This window comes from Polypterus senegalus, chromosome 2, assembly GCF_016835505.1.
Source record: "Polypterus senegalus isolate Bchr_013 chromosome 2, ASM1683550v1, whole genome shotgun sequence".
Taxonomy (NCBI): domain Eukaryota; kingdom Metazoa; phylum Chordata; class Cladistia; order Polypteriformes; family Polypteridae; genus Polypterus; species Polypterus senegalus.
Window position 1 is genome coordinate 122,300,969 of NC_053155.1, and position 22,624 is coordinate 122,323,592.

The window sequence follows — 22,624 nt, forward strand, 5'->3', positions numbered from 1 at the left end:
ACAGTATTTGTTTTGTGAGTGTTACTGAGTGTTGCTGTCATCAAGGATTTGATTATCATTATTTCTTTCAATCAGGTTCGTATTTGTAGGATGTGTTGTGTTCAAGTTACATTCCGTGTTTGTCAATCGTTGTAAAGATGACAGGTTTCATTCATCGATTCGTTCTTACTGCATCAATAAACAGCTCGTCTTCTTCTTTATCTGAGACCTGACACACTGCATGCACGGGTTTTTTTTACACTGTCTTCCTTTAGCGGGACATTGACTTTTCCAACGTGTGCTTTGTTTCCGCAGTAGTTGGATTTATGAATATGCTTGTATGTATCGGACGCTTCATATTTTTTGCTGCCTTTTCATTTGTGTAATTCGGTTTTGTTCAGCTCTTTGGAACTGTTGCTTTTATCTGTGCACTGCGTCAGTTCCGTGAGCCACTTTCGGTGTACATGCATCGAAGGTTCCCAGCTGTGCTGGTGCCATCTCGTGCTATGTCCATGGCTGTATTTAATGTTACCTTAGTCCTGGCACTTAAAACTTTCTCTCGCAGTTTCGCTGAGTTTGTGCCAAACACCACCCTCACCATCTCATCTTCCTCTGCATAAGCACTGTCGTTCACCTGTAAATATTTAGTGGGAGTTTGCTATTGGATTGCCGCTGATGGACGGCCTTTTATGGGTGGGCACTAAATTACAAACGCCAGCGGCAGCCTGTCTATGAACTTAATTTAAAGTGTAGGTTTACATCGTGCTTTGTTTCCGAAGTAGCAGAACTCAGGAATATGGTTGTATATGTCACTTTCGCTCGCTTCTTATTGTTTCGCTGCCTTCTCAATTATATAATGCATGTTTTCTTCAGCGCTTTTTTGAGGTCTTCCTGGTTTTCTGTGTACTGCGTGATTACGTGGGAGGCATGATGATGTCACACGAAACTCCGCCCCCACGGCGTTGAAGCTCATCTCCATTACAGTAAATGGAGAAAACAGCTTCCAGTTATGACCATTACGCGTAGAATTTCGATATAAAACCTGCCCAACTTTTGTAAGGAAGCTGTAAGTAATGAACCTGCCAAATTTCAGCCTTCCACCCACACGGGAAGTTGGAGAATTAGTGATGAGTGAGTGAGTGAGTGAGTGAGGGCTTTGCCTTTTATTAGTATAGATATATACACACAGTCTTTTGTGACCTCTCGGATGAGTCGTCTCTGCGCTCTTTGGGTAATATTGGTCGGCCGGCCACTCCTGGGAAGGTTCACCACTGTTCCATGTTTTTGCCATTTGTGGATAATGGCTCTCACTGTGGTTCGCTGGAGTCCCAAAGCTTTAGAAATGGCTTTATAACCTTTACCAAACTGATAGATCTCAATTACTTCTGTTCTCATTAGTTCCTGAATTTCTTTGGATCTTGGCATGATGTCTATCTTTTGAGGTGCTTTTGGTCTACTTCTCTGTGTCAGGCAGCTCCTATTTAAGTGATTTCTTGATTGAAACAGGTGTGGCAGTAATCAGGCCTGGGGGTGGCTACGGAAATTGAACTCAGGTGTGATACACCACAGTTAGGTTATTTTTTAACAGGGGGGCAATTACTTTTTCACACAGGGCCATGTAGGTTTGGATTTTTTTTCTCCCTAAATAATAAAAACCATCATTTAAAAATTGCATTTTGTGTTTACTTGTGTTATATTTGACTAATGGTTAAATGTGTTTGATGATCAGAAACATTTTGTGTGACAAACATGCAAAAGAATAAGAAATCAGAAAAAGGGGAAATAGTTTTTCACACCACTGTATGTATTTGTGTGTATGTATGTATGTGTGTATGTACAGTATATGTATGTGTATATATGTAGATATATATGTATGTATATATGTGTATATGTATAGATATGTATATATATATGTTTGTGTGTGTGTGTAAATATATATATATATATATATATATATATATATATATATATATATATGACAACAACACTCATCACTCACAACAGTGACAAAACAATTACATTGACAATCATGTTACATTATTTTCAAAATGTTTCCTTTTCTTTTTCATTGCTTCTTTAACACACTACTTCTCAGCATGGCCTGGTATTTTGCTAGTATATATATATACTGTATATAGCAAAATCCAAGCGCTTCGCATCGACGAAGAACTGCTTTTAAATTTTTTTTTTTTTTTTTTTTATTTATTAATTTTTTTATAATCAATACATAGCAATCAAGTTTTACAAAAAAAAAAATTATGCTAAGAACAGATCGATCCCCACCCTTGAGAGAGAGAGCAAGCCAAAGGTGTAAAATTTAAGGCTTTAAAAATACCTAAATCAACAAATTCTCTGTGCTTTATAAACTCATTTCAAAATATTACTGATTAGATCCTGCCATGTTTTGAAAAAGTCTGCACAGATCCTCTAACTGAGTATTTGATTTTTCCAATTTTAAATAATATAACACATCAGTTTCCCACTGACTTAAAGAGGAGAGTTTGGGTTCTTCCAGTTTATCAGAATAAGTCTGCGTGCCAACAGTGTAGTGAATGCAATCACAATTTGTTTGTCTTTCTCCACTTTAAGACCCTCTGGAAGAACCCCAAACACAGCTGTTAATGGGTTAGGAGGGATTGTGAGTCCAAGACTGTCTGAGAGGTAATTAAAAATTTTGTCCAGAATAATGTTAATTTGGTGCAGGCCCAGAACATGTGACCTAGTGAGGCTGGGGCTTGGTTGCAACGTTCAGGTTGGATCATGCCCTGGAAACATTTTGAGAGTTTTAGTCGAGACAGATGTGCTCGATATATAATTTTGAGTTGTATAATTGTATGCTTTGCGCATATGGAGCTTGAGTGAATTCTCTGCATTGCTACTTTCCACTCCTTTTCTGATATATTAATTGAGAGGTCATTTTCCCAGTGTCCTCTTGGATCTTTGAAAGGAAGGGATTGTAAAAGGATTTTATATATTGTAGAGATGGAGTCTAACTCCTTGAAATTGAGCAATAATTTTTCCAGCGTGGATGAGGGTGCAAGATGAGGAAAATCTGGAAGGTTCTGTTTAACAAAGTTCCTGATTTGAAGATAGTGAAAGAAATTTGTAGCTGGAATGTTAAATTTGGAATGTAATTGTTCATAGGATGCAAAGGCGTTGTCTATATAAAGATCTCTAAGCAAGTTAATTCCAAATTTTTCCAGATATTAAAACTGCATATGTTTGTGAGGGTTGAAAGAGGTGGTTCTTTTGCAGGGGTGCCACAGAAAGAAGCTTCTCCGTCTTAAAATGCTTTCTACATTGGTTCCAGATTCTAAGTGAGTGGAGCACAATTGGGTTATTAGTGTATTGCCGATAACGTGTGTTTATTGGAGCACAGAGCAAGGAATACAAAGAAGTACTGCAGGATTTTACTTCTATTGCGGTCCATGCCTGTGTATGTTCTTCTATTTGTGTCCAGGTTCTTATCGACTGTATATTTGCCCAGTAATAAAACTGGAAGTTAGGTAGAGCCATGCCACCTTCTGCCTTTTGTCTTTGTAGGGTCGCTCTTTTGATGCGTGGATGTTTAGAATTCCAAATAAATGAGGTTATTGTTGAATCTAATTGCTTAAAGAACGATTTATTAATGTATATTGGTATGTTTTGAAATAAAAAAAGGAGCTTAGGAAGAATATTCATCTTAACAGTGTTAATTCTTCCAGCTAGTGTGAGATGAAGGGTTGACCATCTATGCAAGTCTTGTTTAATTTTTTCCATGCAGACGATAAATTTTGTTGATAAAGAGCTTTATGTTTACTTGTGATGTTTACCCCGAGGTATTTAAACTGTTCTGCAATGATAAAAGGAAGGGTGTCTAATCTAATATTATATGCTTGAATTCACGGAAAGAGTACACTTTTATTCAGATTAATTCTGAGACCAGAGAGCTTTTGAAATTCTGTGAGTGCTGCTAAGACTGCAGGCACAGAATTTTCTGGGTCCGATATATACAGTACCATGTCATCTGCATATAATGAGATTTTCTGTTCCAGTCCTTCTCTGCTAATCCCCTTTATCTGATCAGTATTTCGACAATGTATTGCCAGTGGTTCAATGGCAATTGCAAACAGCAGTGGTGACAAAGGGCATCCTTGTCTTGTGCCACGCTCTAGTTTAAAGTAGTCTGAGCAAATGTTATTGATGCAAACTGAAGCTTCTGGGTTAGTATACAGTAATTTAATCCATGCACAAATGTTCGGGCCAAACCCAAACTTCTCCAAAATAGTAAAAAGGTATTTCCATTCAATCATGTCGAATGCTTTTTCTGCATCCAATGATAATAATATTTCTGGGGTGTTTGATTTAGTTGGTGAGTATATTACATTAAACAGGCGTCGAAGATTTGAAGATAAGTGTCGGCCCCTAATAAATCCAGTTTGGTCTTGTGATATTACTGAGGGAGCACTTTCTCCATCCTTCTAGCTATGATTTTAGAGAGTATTTTAACGTCGTTATTCAGAAGTGAAATTGGTCTGTATGATGCACATTGTAATAAGTCCTTATTTTGTTTTGGAAAGACAGTGATTAGTGCTTGGCGAAAGGTTTGTGGAAGAGATTGGTTATCTCTGGCTTCTGTAAATGTTGCTAATAGGAGGGAGCTAGCTGAGCGGAGAATTTCTTGTAAAACTCTGCAGGGTAGCCGTCAGGGCCTGCTGCTTTTCCACCTTGGAGTGACTTTATAGCATCCAGTAATTCTGATAATGACAGAGGTTTATCGAGTTCCTCCACACTAAAAGCGTCAATTTGTGGTATCTGTAATTTATCCAGAAATGCATTAGATTGTATATTGTCTTCTTTAAACTCAGTAGTATATAGGGATTTATAGTAGTCTCTAAAAGTGTACATTATATTTTTGTGTTCGATGATTTTATCTCCATTCGTGTTAGTAATTACGAGATTGCGTTGCACATCTTGCTTGTGAATTTGTTGCTAAAAGCTTATTAGCTTTCTCTCCATGTTCATAATAATGATGTCTGGATTTGTAAATTAGTTGTTCGGTTTCTTTAGTTGTCAAGAGGTTTAATTCTGAATGTAGAGCCTGCCTCCTCTTATGTAGAGTCTCGCTTGGTAGTCTGGCATGTTCTTCATCTATTTTAGTAATTTCTTTTTATCTCTGCTACTTTCTTCGCTTCGGATTTATTTCTGTGGGAAAGATATGAGATAATCTGTCCTCTTAAGAAGGCCTTAAGAGTTTCCCAGAGTATTCCTGCAGAGATCTCAGGGGATGTATTTGTCTCTAGAAAGAATTCAATTTGTTTGGATATAAATTCAGTACAATTCTCGTCAGCTAATAGAAGCGGATTGAGGCCATCTGGGGTGAGTGTATGGGGCTTAGTAATTTCAGCTCCAAGATCATCGGAGCATGGTCTGAAATAACAATAGCATCGTATTTACAAGATTTAATCTTAGGCAAGAAGTTATTATCTATAAAGAAGTAATCAATCCTTGAGTAGCAATGATGTACTGGTGAGTAGAAAGAATATGTTCTTGAATTTGGGTTTAAAACCTCCAGGGATCTGATAAGTTGTGATGAGTTATAAACTTTGTAATTATCTTTGCGGTGTTAGTTGCGTTCCCCTGTGGAGGAAGTCTTATCTAAAAGTGGATTTAGAACACAATTAAAGTCCCCAGCCATTATAAGTTTATGAGTGTTCAGATTGGGAATGGATGCAAATAAATTTTGTATAAATTCCTTATCATCAACATTAGGTGCATAAACATTTATCAAAATCATTTTACAGTTAGATAAGTCTCCCATGACCATCACATATCTCCCTTCAGGATCCAATACTACATCTGATGCTACAAATGGTACTGTTCTATGTATGAGAATTCCCACCCCTCTAGTTTTCTTTGTAAAACTAGAATGGAACATTTGGCCAGTCCAGTCTTTTTGCAGCCGGAACTGATCCTTACTTAGTAAGTGGGTTTCCTGTAAAAATACTATTTTAGCATTTAGACCTGTTAGGTGAGAAAGTACTTTCTTTCTCTTTAATTCGTGATTCAGGCCTTTAACATTCCAGCTTACGAAGTTAACTGTCCCATCATGGAGACACTGATTCTGAGTTTTTGATGTCATTTATAGTCTTAACTGGAAGTGAAATAGTTTAGGTCTTAATTTCCTATTCCCCAAGAGTTGTTGCCATGCAGCTTATTATTACGTTGATAGTTATAATTATAAAGATTGAGATGATAGATTAGATATAGATCAAGCCTGCTCTCTTTCTCTTCCCCTTAACCCCCACCCTCCTTTTTGCCTCCCCAGGTGAGGCTAAAACCCACTTCATGCAGTCCCAGTCCTCTGACATACCCAGAGACAGAGCACGTCCAAAGCACATCAAGCCCCCATGCAGTGGCGCTTTAAGGTTAAAAGATAGAGATATCTGTTACCAATATAGTCTTTAAAAGAGGAAAAAGAAAAAAAAAAAGAATTTTGCACTTAATATATATATATATATATATATATATATATATATATATATACATACATATATACATACACACATATAATAATTTTTATTAAGAAGAAAAGAAATCCTTTTTAAACTGAGGGAAAATATACCAATAACTATCTGCAGAGCCTTACTGGAAATTTTAGGCATTTAAATTGAAATGGGAGATCAGAGGGTATAACGGTGATGCGAGGAATACATTCAGAGTGTGGCGCTCTGCTGTTTTTTTTGTGTAGCTGCCTTCACACAGCTTCTCCGCTGCTTTATAAACGAACGCCAAATGAGGCCGTCGTTTCTCCTTGCTTCGCGGTTCTGTACTGTTTTATTGATCATTTATTACAATTGTCATAGTTATTGTGTAGCTATTCGAGACTTACTTTACTGTTCAGGTACCCATTTGCTTTATTTAATCTGCGGCTTGTACGCTATTTTTTGTTCGTTTATTACGATTATTATAGTTCTCTTTATATATCACGTTGTCAGTTCAGCACTCTGGTTGTAATATGATGAAGCTGCGCAAGCTCACTCCTGAGAATGCAACATATAGTTGTCCAGGAGAAAAGCAATCTTGCCTGAAATCAATGGCAACCTTTTGTAGGGTCTGTCCCTGAGACTTATTACTTCTCATCGCGAAACAGAGCCTTACTGAAAATTGGAGGTATCTGAATTGAAATGGGAGATCAGAGGGTGTTACTGGGATACGAGGAATACATTGAGTGTGGAGAAACTCTAGAGACAGCGTGTGCATTAACTTGAGGATTTTTCTGTGAGTATTTGGTGGCAGCGTGACGAAGTTGCTTCCACAAGACCGCATTAGCTGTTTAGCTCAGCTCGGAGCATATTCTTTTCCCACCTTGTCAATTGTGTAATGCATTTTTTGAACAGGTTTGATGCATGGAAGTGATCACTCGTACTACGTTCAGTTAGTTCACGTGAGCTGCTCTCTTGTGTGATGTTGCGATGTCCACGGCTTTATTTAATGTTAGCTAAGACCCGGCACTTAAAAGTTGCTCGCTACAGCAATTTTAACTCCGTTACAAAGTGATCCAAGTCTCATTTATACCTCGTGTCTTCTCATTAAACTTGTATCTCGCGAATAAAGTATTCGCCCTTTTTCTTCAGCGCTCTTTGGGAGCTCTTCCTTCTTTTCTATGTACAGCATTCACAGTCAGTTCACGTGATTACGTGGGAGGCGTGATGTGACACGCAGCTCCGCCCCCCATGGCCATCGAGCTAAAGTCCATTACTGTACAGTATATGGAGAAAAATAGGTTCCAGTTATGACCATTACGCGTTGAATTTCGAAATGAAACTTGCCCAACTTTTGTAAGTAAGCTGTAAGGAATGAGCCTGCCAAATTTCAGCCTTCTACCTACACGGGAAGTTGGAGAATTAGTAATTGAGTGAGTGAGGGCTTTGCCTTTTATTAGTATAGATGATTTCGTAATTAAAATTTATAAAAACTGATCGTGAAATGAGTCTTCCATCAAAGCATGTGTTTAGTAACAATAAATAAAGGACTGTTCTTTTACAATCAAATGTCCGCATTCTTCAAATAAAAATGTTTTCGTATAGTGTGAGTTATATTTGAATAACAATATTTGACCTGACAGTCATATTTTTCTACTAAAAAGCAAATGAGATATATATATATATATATATATATATATATATATATATATATATATATATATATATATATATATATATATATATATATATATATATATAAAATCAGCTTCTTAAAAGAAATTACATCTGCTCGATTTTATCTTGTGCCACATTCTTTAAACAGTACATGAAGTTGCAGAATAATCCTCTGGAATGTTTTACTGAATCCTTCTTCAGCTTGTAATATAATTTGCAAATGTAATTGTAAAAACAGAATAAATTAATATAGTGCTTATAAAATTGGAGAGAGTTTACAGAGCAATGAAAAAGTGTTTGCCCCCTTCCATATTTCCTCTGTTGTTACAGGTATTTGGCTGTAAATGTTCAGATCTTCACCCAAAATCTAATTTAAAAAGCAGTGCCATTTATTGAATGCGTAGTTATCCAACACCAACTATTTTTGTACATGTTATAAAAATGGAATTGTATGTTTTACAATTGATGATATTTTTATATTGACAGTTGAATAAAGTTTTTTTTTTCATTTGTTTTTTATGCTGCATAATATGGTACTTTATTATTAATTTGACTGTGTGTTTGTCTTCATTTTAATAGATCAACTACATATCAAAGCAGTGGAATTAAGGTCTCAGTCCAGTACACACAAGGAAGTTGGGTGGGTGAGCTGGGTAAAGATATCATTACCATTCCAAAAGGACCCACCAAGCCCATCACAATCAACATTGCTACAATTCTGCAATCAGAGGACTTTTTTTTACCAGGAGTTGCCTGGCAAGGCATTCTTGGTTTGGCTTACAAACTGCTAGCTAAGGTAAGTTTTGAGTATAAATGGTATGCAGCCATTGTGTTTTACTTTCAATTTAAAATTATCTTAAATTGTATTTATTATTTAATTTTTGAAAGCCAACAGTGCACTGCATCCTTACGCTCCTCCTTTACAAAAAGCCTTTGTATGGTTCCAGCTTTGTAAGTCATGTTTTCATTACTGGAAGGAGACACAGTTGTTACATTTCTTATTGCTTGTAATGTAATCTGCCAGTAAAGTTAACATCTTTGAAATACAGTCTCTGATTAACTGAATTAAAAGTTTAAAAAAAACATTAGTCAAAATATTTGTAGGCATACTCCCAAAAAATTCAGTTTTATTTCTATGTATATATACTATAGTTGCAGTTGTATTTGTAATTATTTAATAGTGCACAGGACTCATAATTCCAGGTGTGCTTAATAAGAATAAACTGAATTGTATTTCATAGATTATGATCTTTGGCAAATTGAGAGAGGGAAGGCATCTGACAAGTGAGATTCAGCAAATAATACATTGGTGCATGTGATGTTAAAATGCCTTTTTTATTAACCTAAAACAATTTTATTAAAAACATTGTATATAACAAGGAATATGGCTTGTTTTCCAGCAGATTGAATGATGCCAAATAAGAATGCAAAACAATACCATGATTGGTATCTGCCAGTATAATCATTTAATACATAATGTGGAAGGAAAGAGCTCTTATTTTTCATTTTGCAGACTTTTTTCTAGATTTCACAAAGAACAAATTTGATAATTAAGGTTTGTTAGCATAAGAGAAAGTGACAAATTATTATCTTGAGCAGTGTTAGTGGGGGAAGACTACTGTAATGAGCTGTTGTGTAATAAAATATTTGGTTTCTTGTTAAGTGAATTTGTTTTTGTCTTACTTTAACAATCAGATACAACTGTTTTAATTATAGTGTAGTTAATAGTCAAGATTTCCCAATTGGAGAAAAGTGAGATGGATAGAATTTACTTTACATTAACTTATCCCACATTACACACAAATTGACAAAGAATGTATATGATCCAGGATTAACCTTTTTTTATTTTCTGGTATTTAAATAGTAAGAAATAGGAATATACAGATACTATCTTTTGATTTGTTAATGCTGATACAAAGTGCAAAGAAAAGGAGGGTGCTGTATTTTCAAAAATAAATACAGGGTGATTATGTGATTTAAAATTATGTTAACACTAATGGTACTGCTATGTATATACTTATGTACAATTTTTGTAGACAATTTATGTGCCCCATATTGTATGTGTTGAACAGGTTGAGACATTCCTGTAAATCATCTTGAACAAATTAAGTATGTTTGTGAATACATTTTCTGCCATTCAAATGTTAACATAATTTTGACTCATCCTGTATATGAGAAAAGTGCAGTTTTATTTACTAAGCCATAGTGAATGAAAGTATGCTTTGTGTTTACAAAAGTGATATTGTAAATGTTAATATTTAGCCAAAAATATACTGTATACAAACTCATTTAACAAATTGGAATTTTAATTAAAAAAAGCCATAGCCTAATTGTAATTCTTACAACACTATTTAACTTAACTAATTTTTTAAAAATTAGGTGCAGGGATAACAGTGCTGATAGAAACTTCCTTCCTGGAGTAATCAAGAAAGCAATATGTGTGTGAATTTGTGTGTGTGTATGTATAGATATGTGTGTGTGTGTGTATGTGTGTATATATATATATATATATATATATATATATATATATATATATATATATATATATATATATATATATATATATATATATATATATATATGTATATGTATATGTATATGTATATGTATATGTATATGTATATGTATATATATAAAGGAACACTTTGAAAACACTTCAGATCTCAATGGGGAAAAAGAAATCCTCCTGGATATCTCAACTGATATAGACTGGGTAATGTGTTAGGAACGAAAGGATGCCACATCGTTTGATGGAAATGAAAATGATCAACCTACAGAGCCCTGAATTCAAAGACGCCCAAAATCAGAGTGAAAAATGATGTGGCAGGCTAGTCCATTTCGCCAAAATTTAATTGCAGCAACTCAAAATTGTACGCAGCACTTTGTATGGCCCCTGTGTTCTTGTATACATGCCTGACAACATCGGTGCATACTTTTAATGAGATGACAGATGGTGTTGTGGGGGATCTCCTCCCAGATCTGGACCAGGGCATCACTGAGCTCCTGGACAGTCTGAGGTGCAACCTGGTTGCATTGGATGGACCAAAACATAATGTCCCAGAGGTGTTCTATTGGATTTAGGTCAGGAAAGTGTGGTGGCCAGTCAATGGTATCAATTCATTCATCCTCCAGGAACTGCCTGCATACTCTCTCACCACATGAGGCCAGGAATTGTCGTGCACCAGGAGCCACTGTACCTGCATAGGGTCTGACAGTGGGTCCAAGGATTTCATCCTGATACCTAATGGCAGCCAAGGTGCCTTTGTCAAGCCTGTAGCGGTCTGTGTGACCCTCCATGGATATGCCTCCCCAGACAATCATTAACCCACCACCAAACTGCTCATGCTGAATGATGTTACAGGCAGCATAATGTTCTCCATGGCTTCTCCAGACCCTTTCACTTCTGTCACGTGCTCAGGGTGAACCTGCTCTCATCTGTAAAAAGCACAGGGCACCATTAGTGCATCTGCCAATTCTGGTATTCTATGGCGAATGCCAATCGAGCTGCATGCTGCTGGGCAGTGAGCTCAGGGCCCATTAGAGGACATGGGGCCCTTGGGTCACCCTCATGAAGTCTTTCTGGTTGTTTGGTCAGAGACATTCACACCAGTGGCCTGCTGGAGGTCATTTTGTAGGGCTCTGGCAGTGCTCATCCTGTTCCTCCTTGCCCAAAGGAGCAGATACTGGTCCTGCTGATGGGTTATGGACCTTCTATGGCCCTCTCCAGCTCTCCTAGAGTAACTGCTTGTCTCCTAGAATCTCCTCCATGCCCTTGAGACTGTGCAGGGAGACACAGCAAACCTTCTGGTAATGACACGTATTGATGTGCCATCCTGGAGAAGTTGGACTACCTGTGCAACCTCTGTAGGGTCCAGGTATCGCCTCATGCTACCAGTAGTGACACTGACTGTAGCCAAATGCAAAACTAGAGGAAGAAACAGTCAGAAAAGATGAGGAGGGAAAAATGTCAGTGGCCTCTACCTGTTAAACCATTCCTGTTTTGGGGGTCATCTCATTGTTGCCCCTCTAGTGCATCTGTTGTTAATTTCATTAACACCACAGCAGCTGAAACTGATTAACAGCCCCCTCTGCTACTTAACTGACCAGATTAATATCCCATAAGTTTCATTGGCTTTATGCTATACTCTGATTAAAAAGTGTTCCTTTAATTCTTTTGAGCAGTATATATATATGTGTGTGTGTGTGTGTGTGTGTATATATATATATATATATATATATATATATATATATATATATATATATATATGTATATAATATGTGTATATGTATGTATTGTGAACGCTGGCCCCGGCACAGACAGACGGACAACATTGTTTCACCACACACCATTTATTTATATACACTATTTACAAGTTTGTGCTCACGTGCACCCCCAGTGCCTTCTCGCACCGATTTCCCCAAAGTCCAGGCCCACAGTCTCTTGTGCCTTCCTGGCCGCCTCCAGTCCTCAAGCTCAGTCCGCTTCCTCCCGACTTCCACCAATCACTGGAGGGAGGCGGCCCCTTATATAATGCCCCCAGATGAGCCCCAGGTGTTTCCGGCATCTGCTCCTTAGCCACGCCCCAGCGTGGCGGAAGTTTCGGCTGTCTTTCTGGTAGCTCTCCGGCGCCACACAAAGCCCCGGCACTTCCTGGTGTGGCGGAAGTGCCGGGCTCCCGGGATAATTAGGCACTGGGGCGCCGCCTGCCGGTGGCCACGGGTCCCTACAGGGCTGGGCTTTCATGCCCTGTACCCAAGGTCCCCTGCCTAACCAGGACGGACACCCCCACTCTGTCTGGAGGAGGCACTCGCCCTCCTCTGGTCCTCCAAGGCGTCCCGGCCGGGCTCCAGCCCCAGCCGAGGACCGTACGGGATAAACCGGCATCGGAGTGCCGCCTGGCGGTGACCACGGGCCCCTACAGGGTAGGGCTTCCATGCCCTCGACCCGTGGCTCCCAACAGAACCAGGACGGACGCCCCCTCGCGGTCTGGAGCAAAAGCTCAAATCCAGCCCCGTCTGCGTCCAGGCAGAGCGACAGGAGACAGCTGCGGGCTTGAAGCACAGGGCGCTAGGACCCAGGGCACTCAGCAGCCCCGATCCTACCAGCTCCTGCGTGTTTGATCTCCCAGCCTCGCTAGCCGTCTGCACCGCCGCGTCTGCTGTTGGGAAGTTGCCTACTTGGAGCCGGTCGTCCCGTAAACGGTCACGGCCATGTTTGGCTTAACCTCCCCACTTGCTTTACAGGAACGGCAACACTCACCACTCCCGCTGTGTTCTGCCGGCCTCCGGTTCCAGCGCCACGCCTATCCTCCGTCCCACGCGGCGTCTCTCCCGACGCGACCGCCTTCCCCGTCAGCTGCTCACACTCAGCGGCGAGAACACTCAGCAACTCTTCCAAGGACGGCTTGGCGGGCCGAAGGGATTACTCCGACACGCGCCAAGCCACTGGTGGAGAGAGAGAGACAGACGCCGGTGGGCTTACCTGTCCATCAGCTCCACGTGACGCCTGCCTCCTCTGGGCCACTCCCTCTGGCCCAATCGGGTCTCGGTTTGACACGAGACTGGCGTTCCTAGGTCCCGCCTCCATCCAATCCTCGGTGGGCACACCAGACACACCAACCAATCCCGTGCCTGTCAGCGGGCGAGACCTCCGGCCCGCGGCCATCTTGTCTCCCCTGTTCTGGCTGCGGAGACGTGCCTCTTCGTCGCACCGCAGCTGCGGCTATGATTTCGCGGCCTCCTCAGCGGCCGTCGCTGCGCTGCCGACAGCCTGTGGCCCGGCGTGCTCCTGCCACAGACGCGGATCCGGTTCTTCCCTCCCTGTGGAGAACAAGGTACGTCCAACCCCGCAGGGCAGGGTACTCACCTCCCGAATCCCGTCGTGCCGAGGCCCCTGCCTCGGTGTGGCCTTCAGCGGCAACGCCGCCTGGCTGTCCGTCTCAACAGCGCTGCTTCGAGCCCGCTGCGCTCCAGCGAGGTCCGTTCCTCCTCCGCACCCGGGGATGGCCTCTCTTCGGTCCGGCGGCGGTTTCCGGGATAAAACGCGTGTGTGGGGTCCGCTGCTGCGCCGGGCCGTTCACAGACATTTGTTCTAATAATGCAGGTCCCCGCCTTGCACCAGGCGGAGCATCCTGCCGACTACGCCACTGTGAACGCTGGCCCCGGCACAGACAGACGGACAACATTGTTTCACCACACACCATTTATTTATATACACTATTTACAAGTTTGTGCTCACATGCACCCCCAGTGCCTTCTCGCACCAATTTCCCCAAAGTCCAGGCCCATAGTCTCTTGTGCCTTCCTGGCCGCCTCCAGTCCTTCCTCAAGCTCAGTCCGCTTCCTCCCGACTTCCACCAATCACTGGAGGGAGGCGGCCCCTTATATAATGCCCCCAGATGAGCCCCAGGTGTTTCCGGAATCTGCTCCTTAGCCACGCCCCAGCGTGGCGGAAGTGTCGGCTGTCTTTCTGGTAGCTCTCCGGGCGCCACACAAAGTCTTCTCCCCGGCACTTCCTGGTGTGGCGGAAGTGCCGGGCTCCCAGGATAATTAGGCACTGGGGCGCCGCCTGGCGGTGGCCACGGGTCCCTACAGGGCTGGGCTTCCATGCCCTGTACCCGAAGCCCCCTGCCTAACCAGGACGGACACCCCCACTCTGTCTGGAGGAGGCACAAGCCCTCCTCTCGTCCTCCTGGGAGACCACAGTATGTATGTATTGTGACAGATAGGGGGCGCTGTCGTCCCCTTGAACCCTCAGATCAGACACCAGATAAAAGTCCAGTAATTAAATTTATTCGGACAATAATGTGCACCAAGCTCCCTCCACTCCACAATACTTATAAATAATACAATACTGTAATACAATAATCAATCCTCCACTCCCTGACGCGTTGTCACCCTTCCTCCCGACTCAGTTCAGTGCTCTGGTGTTTCCCACAGTCTTTTATAGTGCTTGACCTGGAAGTGCTTCTGATCCCTCAGTCCATGTGATTACCCAGCACTTTCGTGTCAGGTGAAAACTGTTGTTCTTCAGCCCGGAAGTACTTTATTTCTTCCATCCTCGTGACAGGGAAGTACTTACGCGCTATACAGCTAATACATGTCCTTGAGCCTCCCTGCAGCGTCCTCTGGTGGCCCCCATGGTATCCAACAGAGCTGTGAAGTAAAACTCCAAGGTCCATGGAATCTCCTTTTTACTCTGGGGCTTATCCACAGTTTGGGTCTCTCTACGGGAAAGAGAGAACCCTTTTACTGTCTGCACCCCCTTTCGACTTATGAATAACCGGTGGCGGTGTCTTTAGAACCGGTTCACATTGCGTCCCTCTATGATGTACGGTATGGGTCTCACTTACCTGTACCACTGAATAAATCATTATGGGAGGCTCTCGACCAAATTGCCACAGTTAATCCTCCACCTTTCTCAAAAGTGCTTCGGCCGCTGCTCCCAGCTCCTCAACGATCTTCTTTATTGTCATTGCAATCTGTAAAAAACTACTTATGGGCTGGTTTAATTTTTCCAGCTCCCGCAAGTCCATAATATTATTTAATTTGACTGTGAAAGAAAACTCCAAGGTGCATGATGCCCTGCTGGAATTCGGGACATCTCCACGCTGCAGGAAGGGCTCCACCTGGCAGCTTGGGGGTATTGGCCAGGATAAGCTGCCGGCCATATTCCACAGTATGTATGTATATATCTAAAGCTAGACATCATGCCAAGATCCAAAGAAATTCAGGAACAAATGAGAACAGAAGTAATTGAGATCTATCAGTCTGGTAAAGGTTATAAAGCCATTTCTAAAGCTTTGGGACTCCAGCAAACCACAGTGAGAGCCATTATCCACAAATGGCAAAAACATGGAACAGTGGTGAACCTTCCCAGGAGTTGCCGGCCGACCAAAATTACCCCAAGAGCGCAGAGACGACTCATCTGAGAGGTCACAAAAGACCCCAGGACAATGTCTAAAGAACTGCAGGCCTCACTTGCCTCAATTAAGGTCAGTATTCACGACTCCACCATAAGAAAGAGACTGGGCAAAAACTGCCTACATGGCAGATTTCCAAGACGCAAACCACTGTTAAGCAAAAAGAACATTAGGGTTCGTCTCAATTTTGCTAAGAAACATCTCAATGATTGCCAAGACTTTTGGGAAAATACCTTGTGGACTGATGAGACGAAAGTTGAACTTTTTGGAAGGCAAATGTCCCGTTACATCTGGCATAAAAGGAACACAGCATTTCAGAAAACGAACAATATACCAACAGTAAAATATGGTGGTGGTAGTGTGATGGTCTGGGGTTGTTTTGCTACTTCAGGACCTGGAAGGCTTGCTGTGATAGATGGAACCATGAATTCTACTGTTTACCAAAAAATCCTGAAGGAGAATGTCCGGCCATCTGTTCGTCAACTCAAGCTGAAGCGATCTTGGGTGCTGCAACAGGAACAGGAACACACCAGCAAATCCACCTCTGAATGGCTGAAGAAAAACAAAATGAAGACTTTGGAGTGGCCTAGTCAAAGTCCTGACCTGAATCCAATTGAGATGCTATGGCATGACCTTAAAAAGGCGGTTCATGCTAGAAAACCCTCAAATAAAGCTGAATTACAACAATTCTGCAAAGATGAGTGGGCCAAAATTCCTCCAGAGCGCTGTAAAAGACTCATTGCAAGTTATCGCAAACGCTTGATTGCAGTTATTGCTGCTAAGGGTGGCCTAACCAGCTATTAGGTTCAGGGGGCAATTACTTTTCACACAGGGCCATGTAGGTTTGGATTTTTTCTCCCTAAATAATAAAACCATCATTTAAAAACTGCATTTTGTGTTTACTTGTGTTATATTTGACTAATGGTTAAATGTGTTTGATGATCAGAAACATTTTGTGTGACAAACATGCAAAAGAATAAGAAATCAGGACGGGGGCAAATAGTTTTTCACACCATTGTATGTGTATGTGTGTGTATATCTATATATATATATATATATATATATATATATATATATATATATTGTAAGATATGGCCGCCATGTACCCGCCAATACCCCCAAGTCCGCCAGGTGGAGCCCTCCTTGCAGCATGGAGGTCCCCAGAAGACCAGCAGGGCATTATGGACCATGTAGTTTTTATGCACCGCCTGCTGGATGCCAAGGGGGCCACGAGAGGGAGCTGCAGGAGGACCGGAGTTCTTCATGCCCTATGACCCGGAAGTTCGTCATAGGAAGAGCGACGGGCTTCCGGGGTGAGAAAAAACATCATTTACCCTGACCCGGAAGGAATAAGGACTTGTGGACTGTTGGGAAGGAACACCTCCGGTCAGGGAATATAAAAGGACTGTGGGAGCTCCCAGACGATGAGCTGAGTTGGGAGGCAGGGTGGCTAAGCGTCTGGGAGTGGAGGATTTGTTATTGTTCATTGTTTATTGGAGTATTTGGGAGTAGAGGGTGCTTTGTGCACTTTATTATAAAATAAATATAATTATTGGACTTTTACCTAGTGTCTGACGTGGTGTCTGAGGGTGCAAGGGTGCGAGCAAGCATCTTAATCTGTTACAATTGGCGTAGCTCCGGCAGGATTCTCTGGCCGTCAGTTTGGCAGAGGACCTGTATTTAAAAAAAAAAAAAAAATTATTGTGGACAGAATACCCCGGGAAGACAGCGTCGACACACACAGGAAAAAACACCACTATCCCTATTTTCAAGTCCGTAATGGGGAAGAAGACAAAGCAGAGCGCCAGTCACAGCGGAGGTCTAAAGCTCGGCATTGCCTACGCTCAAGACGAGCCATGGAGCAGCTACGAAGTTTCGGGAGATTGAGGAAGACGCCTCCACGCAGGTATGTGCTGGGAAATGTACTTTACAATCTTTTAATTTAACACATGATGTCCCATGTACATACCTCCCAGATGTCCATCCAAGGCTCTGCGGGAGGCAGAAGACAAACCCGAAGCGATGGCGCCGCCTCGCTCAGGCAAACGAAAGCAACCCGGGCGACTTCCACATTACGGGTGCCGACAAGGGACACGTGACCTACCACGAAGGATTCCAGGAAGGTGACGTTCCATATTCAGCTGTTTGTGGCTTCACCCAAGAAAAGACGGACTTGGTTTTTCCGGGGGAAAAGGGAGATGAGCGGCACCGCCTCCCTACAAAAAAGTAAGGAGGTCCGAAATGACTGATCGGTCTGTCGACAAATTGATGCAGACTGATTGCAGTCAGCCAAAAGCGCACCGCGTCCTCAAAAAGAACTCCAAATCCCAGGCTCCCTTGCGGGACCTGTCGGGCACGTGCCAGGAGCGCCGTGTTTATTGGCTCCCAGCCGGAGGGTAAGGCTAATGATGGCTTGAGCGCGCTCCGTTGCATTGAATAAATTTTGGATGCACGAGCTGGAGAAGTTGCTTCAGCCCGTGCACAGTTTTTTACAGGTGGTGCAAACAATCCAGACGATCGTTGCAGACTTGAGAGGAGCGCTGAAAAGCCTATGAACAAATTACATGAGTTCCTGCGGCGATTGTCTCGGGAGCCACCTGTCTTAATTGATTTAGCGGTACAGGTAGGTAAAGCCGGTACCGTATATAATGAAATAGGGACGAAGTGACACGGGCCCGCTTAATCCATAGCGGGTGCCAAGTGGATGCGCGTTCTACAAGAGAGGCCGGTAATGATAACCGAAAGTGGCCAGCAGAAGGGCTAATCGATCCGGGCAGCTACACAGTGCTGACTCCCGGAGCGAGACAGCCCTAAAGACGCCGCCACCGTAATTTATAAAGTAAAAGGGGTGCAGACAGTAAAGGGTCTCTCTTCATCTAGTAGAGAGACTCAGACTGTGGACAAGCCCTAGATCAAGCAGGAGATCCCAAAATAAAACGGGGTCTCCTGACAAAGAAAGAGAGAAAGCACCATTAGAGGCGGCAGGGTTTCACCTCCCAGCAAAACAAGGCGGACCTAACATTTCCTAATTGTTTTCAGTCCCGAGGGGAGAATACCAGGAGGACGGAGGCAGTGCTACGGGTGCCAAGGTTGGGCCACATTTGGCATACTGTCCTTGGAGAGAGGGGGACAAGATATCAAACTGGAATAATATTCCCCCTAGGTTCTCCAGGGACCAAGATATTCAGATTAATCAAGGCTCAACCGAATGTCCTCTTGAGGAAGACTTCCCTCGGGGCAGGCCGCCCGAATCTTTATAATTCGGCGCTGGGGAATACTGTAAGATATGGCCGCCATGTACCCGCCAATACCCCCAAGCCGCCAGGTGGAGCCCTCCTTGCAGCATGGAGGTCCCCAGAAGACCAGCAGGGCATTATGGACCATGTAGTTTTATGCACCGCCTGCTGGATGCCTTGGGGCCCACGAGAGGGAGCTGCAGGGAGGACCGAAGAGTTCTTCATGCCCTATGACCCGGAAGTTCGCCATAGGAAGAGCGACGGGCTTCCGGGTGAGAAAAAACATCATTTACCCTGACCCGAAGGAATAAGGACTTGTGGACTGTTGGGAAGGAACACCTCCGGGTCAGGGAATATAAAAGGACTGTGGGAGCTCCCAGACGATGAGCTGAGTTGGGAGGCAGGGTGGCTAAGCGCCTGGGAGTGGAGGATTTGTTATTGTTCATTGTTTATTGAGTATTTGGGAGTAGAGGGTGCTTTGTGCACTTTTATTATAAAATAAATATAATTATTGGACTTTTACCTAGTGTCTGACGTGGTGTCTGAGGGTGCAAGGGTGCGAGCAAGCATCTTATTCTGTTACAATATATATATATATATATATATATATATATATACACACACTCACATACATACAAACATACACACAGGTGTATATATGTGTATATACAATGGAAAAATAATAAAATATAGTCTATAAGTTATTAAACAGTAAAACATTAACGTTTTAAGAAGTACAGGTACACTGAGCACTACTGGAGTGGTTGTGGGTAAACTACATTTTAAAGACTGTGTAACACAACAGGTAAGTAGTACTAACAGCACCTAAAATGTATATGGATCATCTCTCGGTAGTTGATCCCTTTTGAAAGGCGCTACATGATGGCTGTGGTATAGAAATGACATTTTCTATGTGAACGTTCAAATTTCTGCCGCTGGTAATGTGCCTTACCGGCATTACCAGCAATTAAAGAAAATTAGTTTTGTGTCCTCTGCAGTGTTAAGAGAGAAAGGCTTTGGTTTGGGATAAAAGGAAAAAAGGTGTAAAGATAGGAATGTTGCCTTTTTCTTTTATATAGTATAGAGAGATCTGTTCACTGACGATATGATCGCCTTTTGGGGACAGTCGTGGTGGGTCTTGTGCAGACTGGTGAGTCGTCCCTGCCATTAATCGGCTGTGATGGCACTGTCAGTCCTCCACTCGTGTGCGTGTCTTCATAATCCGAGCTGACGACCTCATAATCGTATACGTGCAAAAAGAAAATGCGAATCGCCTTAATATTAGTTTGCCGCAGTGCAAATGCAAATGCAATTAGTTTGCACTTGTCTGGGCTATAGCTCAGGGGGAGGATGAAAAAAATCAAAAGTGCTCACTTTGACTTAAGGCAGAAGTGCAGTCAGCGTCTCAAAGGCCGGCACAGCTATGCGCACGCGCCGGCTGCTCGACTTTTGCTGGGCAGGAAACCCCAGTTTTTGCAGACGCGTTCACTTGATCAAAAGTCTCAGTGCTCTTTGGAAGTCATTCATATACAGTGAAACCTCGGTTCACGAACGTCCCAGTTCACATACAACTCTGTTCACGACCAAAAAGCTCGCCAAACTTTTGCCTCGGTTCACAACCACACACTCGGTATAAGAACAAGCCAGTTTCCCTTGCCTGCCTGAGCTGAGCTGAGCTGAGAGAGAGAACAAGAGCGAGCACGTGCCTGCTGGGGAGGAGGAGATTGCTGCACGTGTTGGCTTGCACTTACTGGCTGCAGATAGGCAGGCAAACCATCCCCCCAGTTCCATGTGCCTGCTGGGGAGGAGGAGGAGATTGCTGCACTGTTTGCCTGCCTATTTGCAGGCTGTACGTGATAGCGCACCATCCCCCCAGCACAGGCAGCCTGAGAGAGAGAAAGCGAGCGATCCGCGTGGCCGCAAGAGCTCTCTGTTCATTGTTCTCCTTCCATTGGCTTCTAAGCAAGTGAATAGTGGTGAAAAGAAAATTGAAATCGAAGTAAAGAAAGAAATTACAAGAGGTGGAAAAACTGTTTACCAGTTTACTCATTTACCAATCTGAGAACCCTCGTGCTTTCAAGCAGCACAATGTAAACAAAGCCAGACTGCCAGCAAACACGAAGGGTTGGGTCACAAGGAGTTTGTTTTTGGAATGGCTGCATGATGCTTTCACTCCCACCAGCTAAACAGCTAAAAGCACCAGAAACCCAAGAAATCACAAAAGAGAAAACACCTGAAGGAAAACACTTCATGCCAGAACTCGACTCATGCAAGGTTAGTTTTCTTTGTGGTTTGTACTGTACTGTACAATAGTTTTTGTATTACGGATTTTTCAAAAGTTAGTTTTTCAGATCATGCTGTGATTTGTTGCAGTGTTACTTTTCTCTTTTTTTCAAATGTTCGTTTTTTTCCCTGCGCTTAAAACTCATTAAAAAAATTGTTTACATGGAGGACTTCATCGTGTGATTTGTTGCAATGTTACTTTTTTGGTTGCTTGTGAGTTGGTTTTTAAATGCACTTCGGATTTGGTCGATGTTTCTTTTTTCCTGCTGTGCTTAAAACTCATTTTTAAAAAAATGCTGCGCGAGCACCTGCTACAGAGAGAATAGAGAGCGCAAGCGAGCAAGCGCAGAGAGAGAGAGAGAGGGCAGCTGACAGGGAAGGGATGAGGGGGGGAGGATAAGGGGGGGTGTGTGTGTGTGTGCGCTACAGAGATAGAGAGAGAGAGAGAGAGAGAGCGCGAGCGAGCCAGCTCGTGTAGCTGAGCAGGAGCCTGGGTGTTTTGTGTCAGTGTTATTCAATGTTTTTACATTAGTTTACTATTACACTGTGCATTCTATGGTGTAATTAACTATATTTGTGCTTAATCTTTACATATATTTACATACAGTTTGTACGGTCTGGAACGGATTAATTGTATTTACATACAATCCTATGGGGGAAACTGCTTCGGTTCACGACCAACTCGGTTTACGACCAAAGTTCTGGAATGAATTATGGTCGTGAACCGAGGTTCCACTGTATATATAATAGCAAAATACCCGCGCCTCGCAGCGGAGAAGTAGTGTGTTAAAGAAGTAATGAAAAAGAAAAGGAAACATTTTAATAATAACGTAACATGATTGACATTGTCATGAGTGTTGCTGTCATATATATGCCTGCCTAAATAAGTCACCCTCGCTTCGCTCTTACTTTTTTACCGTTCATTTAATCATGGCTAGTGGCGGAAAAATGATAGAATGGAAGGAGGATTACACTAAGTATGGCTTTACCAAAACCATTATTGATGGCAAATCGATTATTCATAAAGCTTGAATTGGTGATCTGTTTTTCTGTGTTAACCTCA

At 42.5% G+C, this 22,624-nt stretch overlaps 1 protein-coding gene across 1 annotated transcript in view; it reads left to right on the forward strand.

Annotated features, from left to right (window-relative positions):
- bace2 (beta-secretase 2) overlaps positions 1-22,624 on the forward strand; it is a 106,944-nt gene that overhangs the window by 53,863 nt on the left and 30,457 nt on the right. Inside the window, exon 3 of the mRNA XM_039744499.1 lies at positions 8,700-8,916. Within this exon, the coding sequence (XP_039600433.1) occupies positions 8,700-8,916 (217 nt within the window). The remainder of the gene's footprint in view (positions 1-8,699; positions 8,917-22,624) is intronic.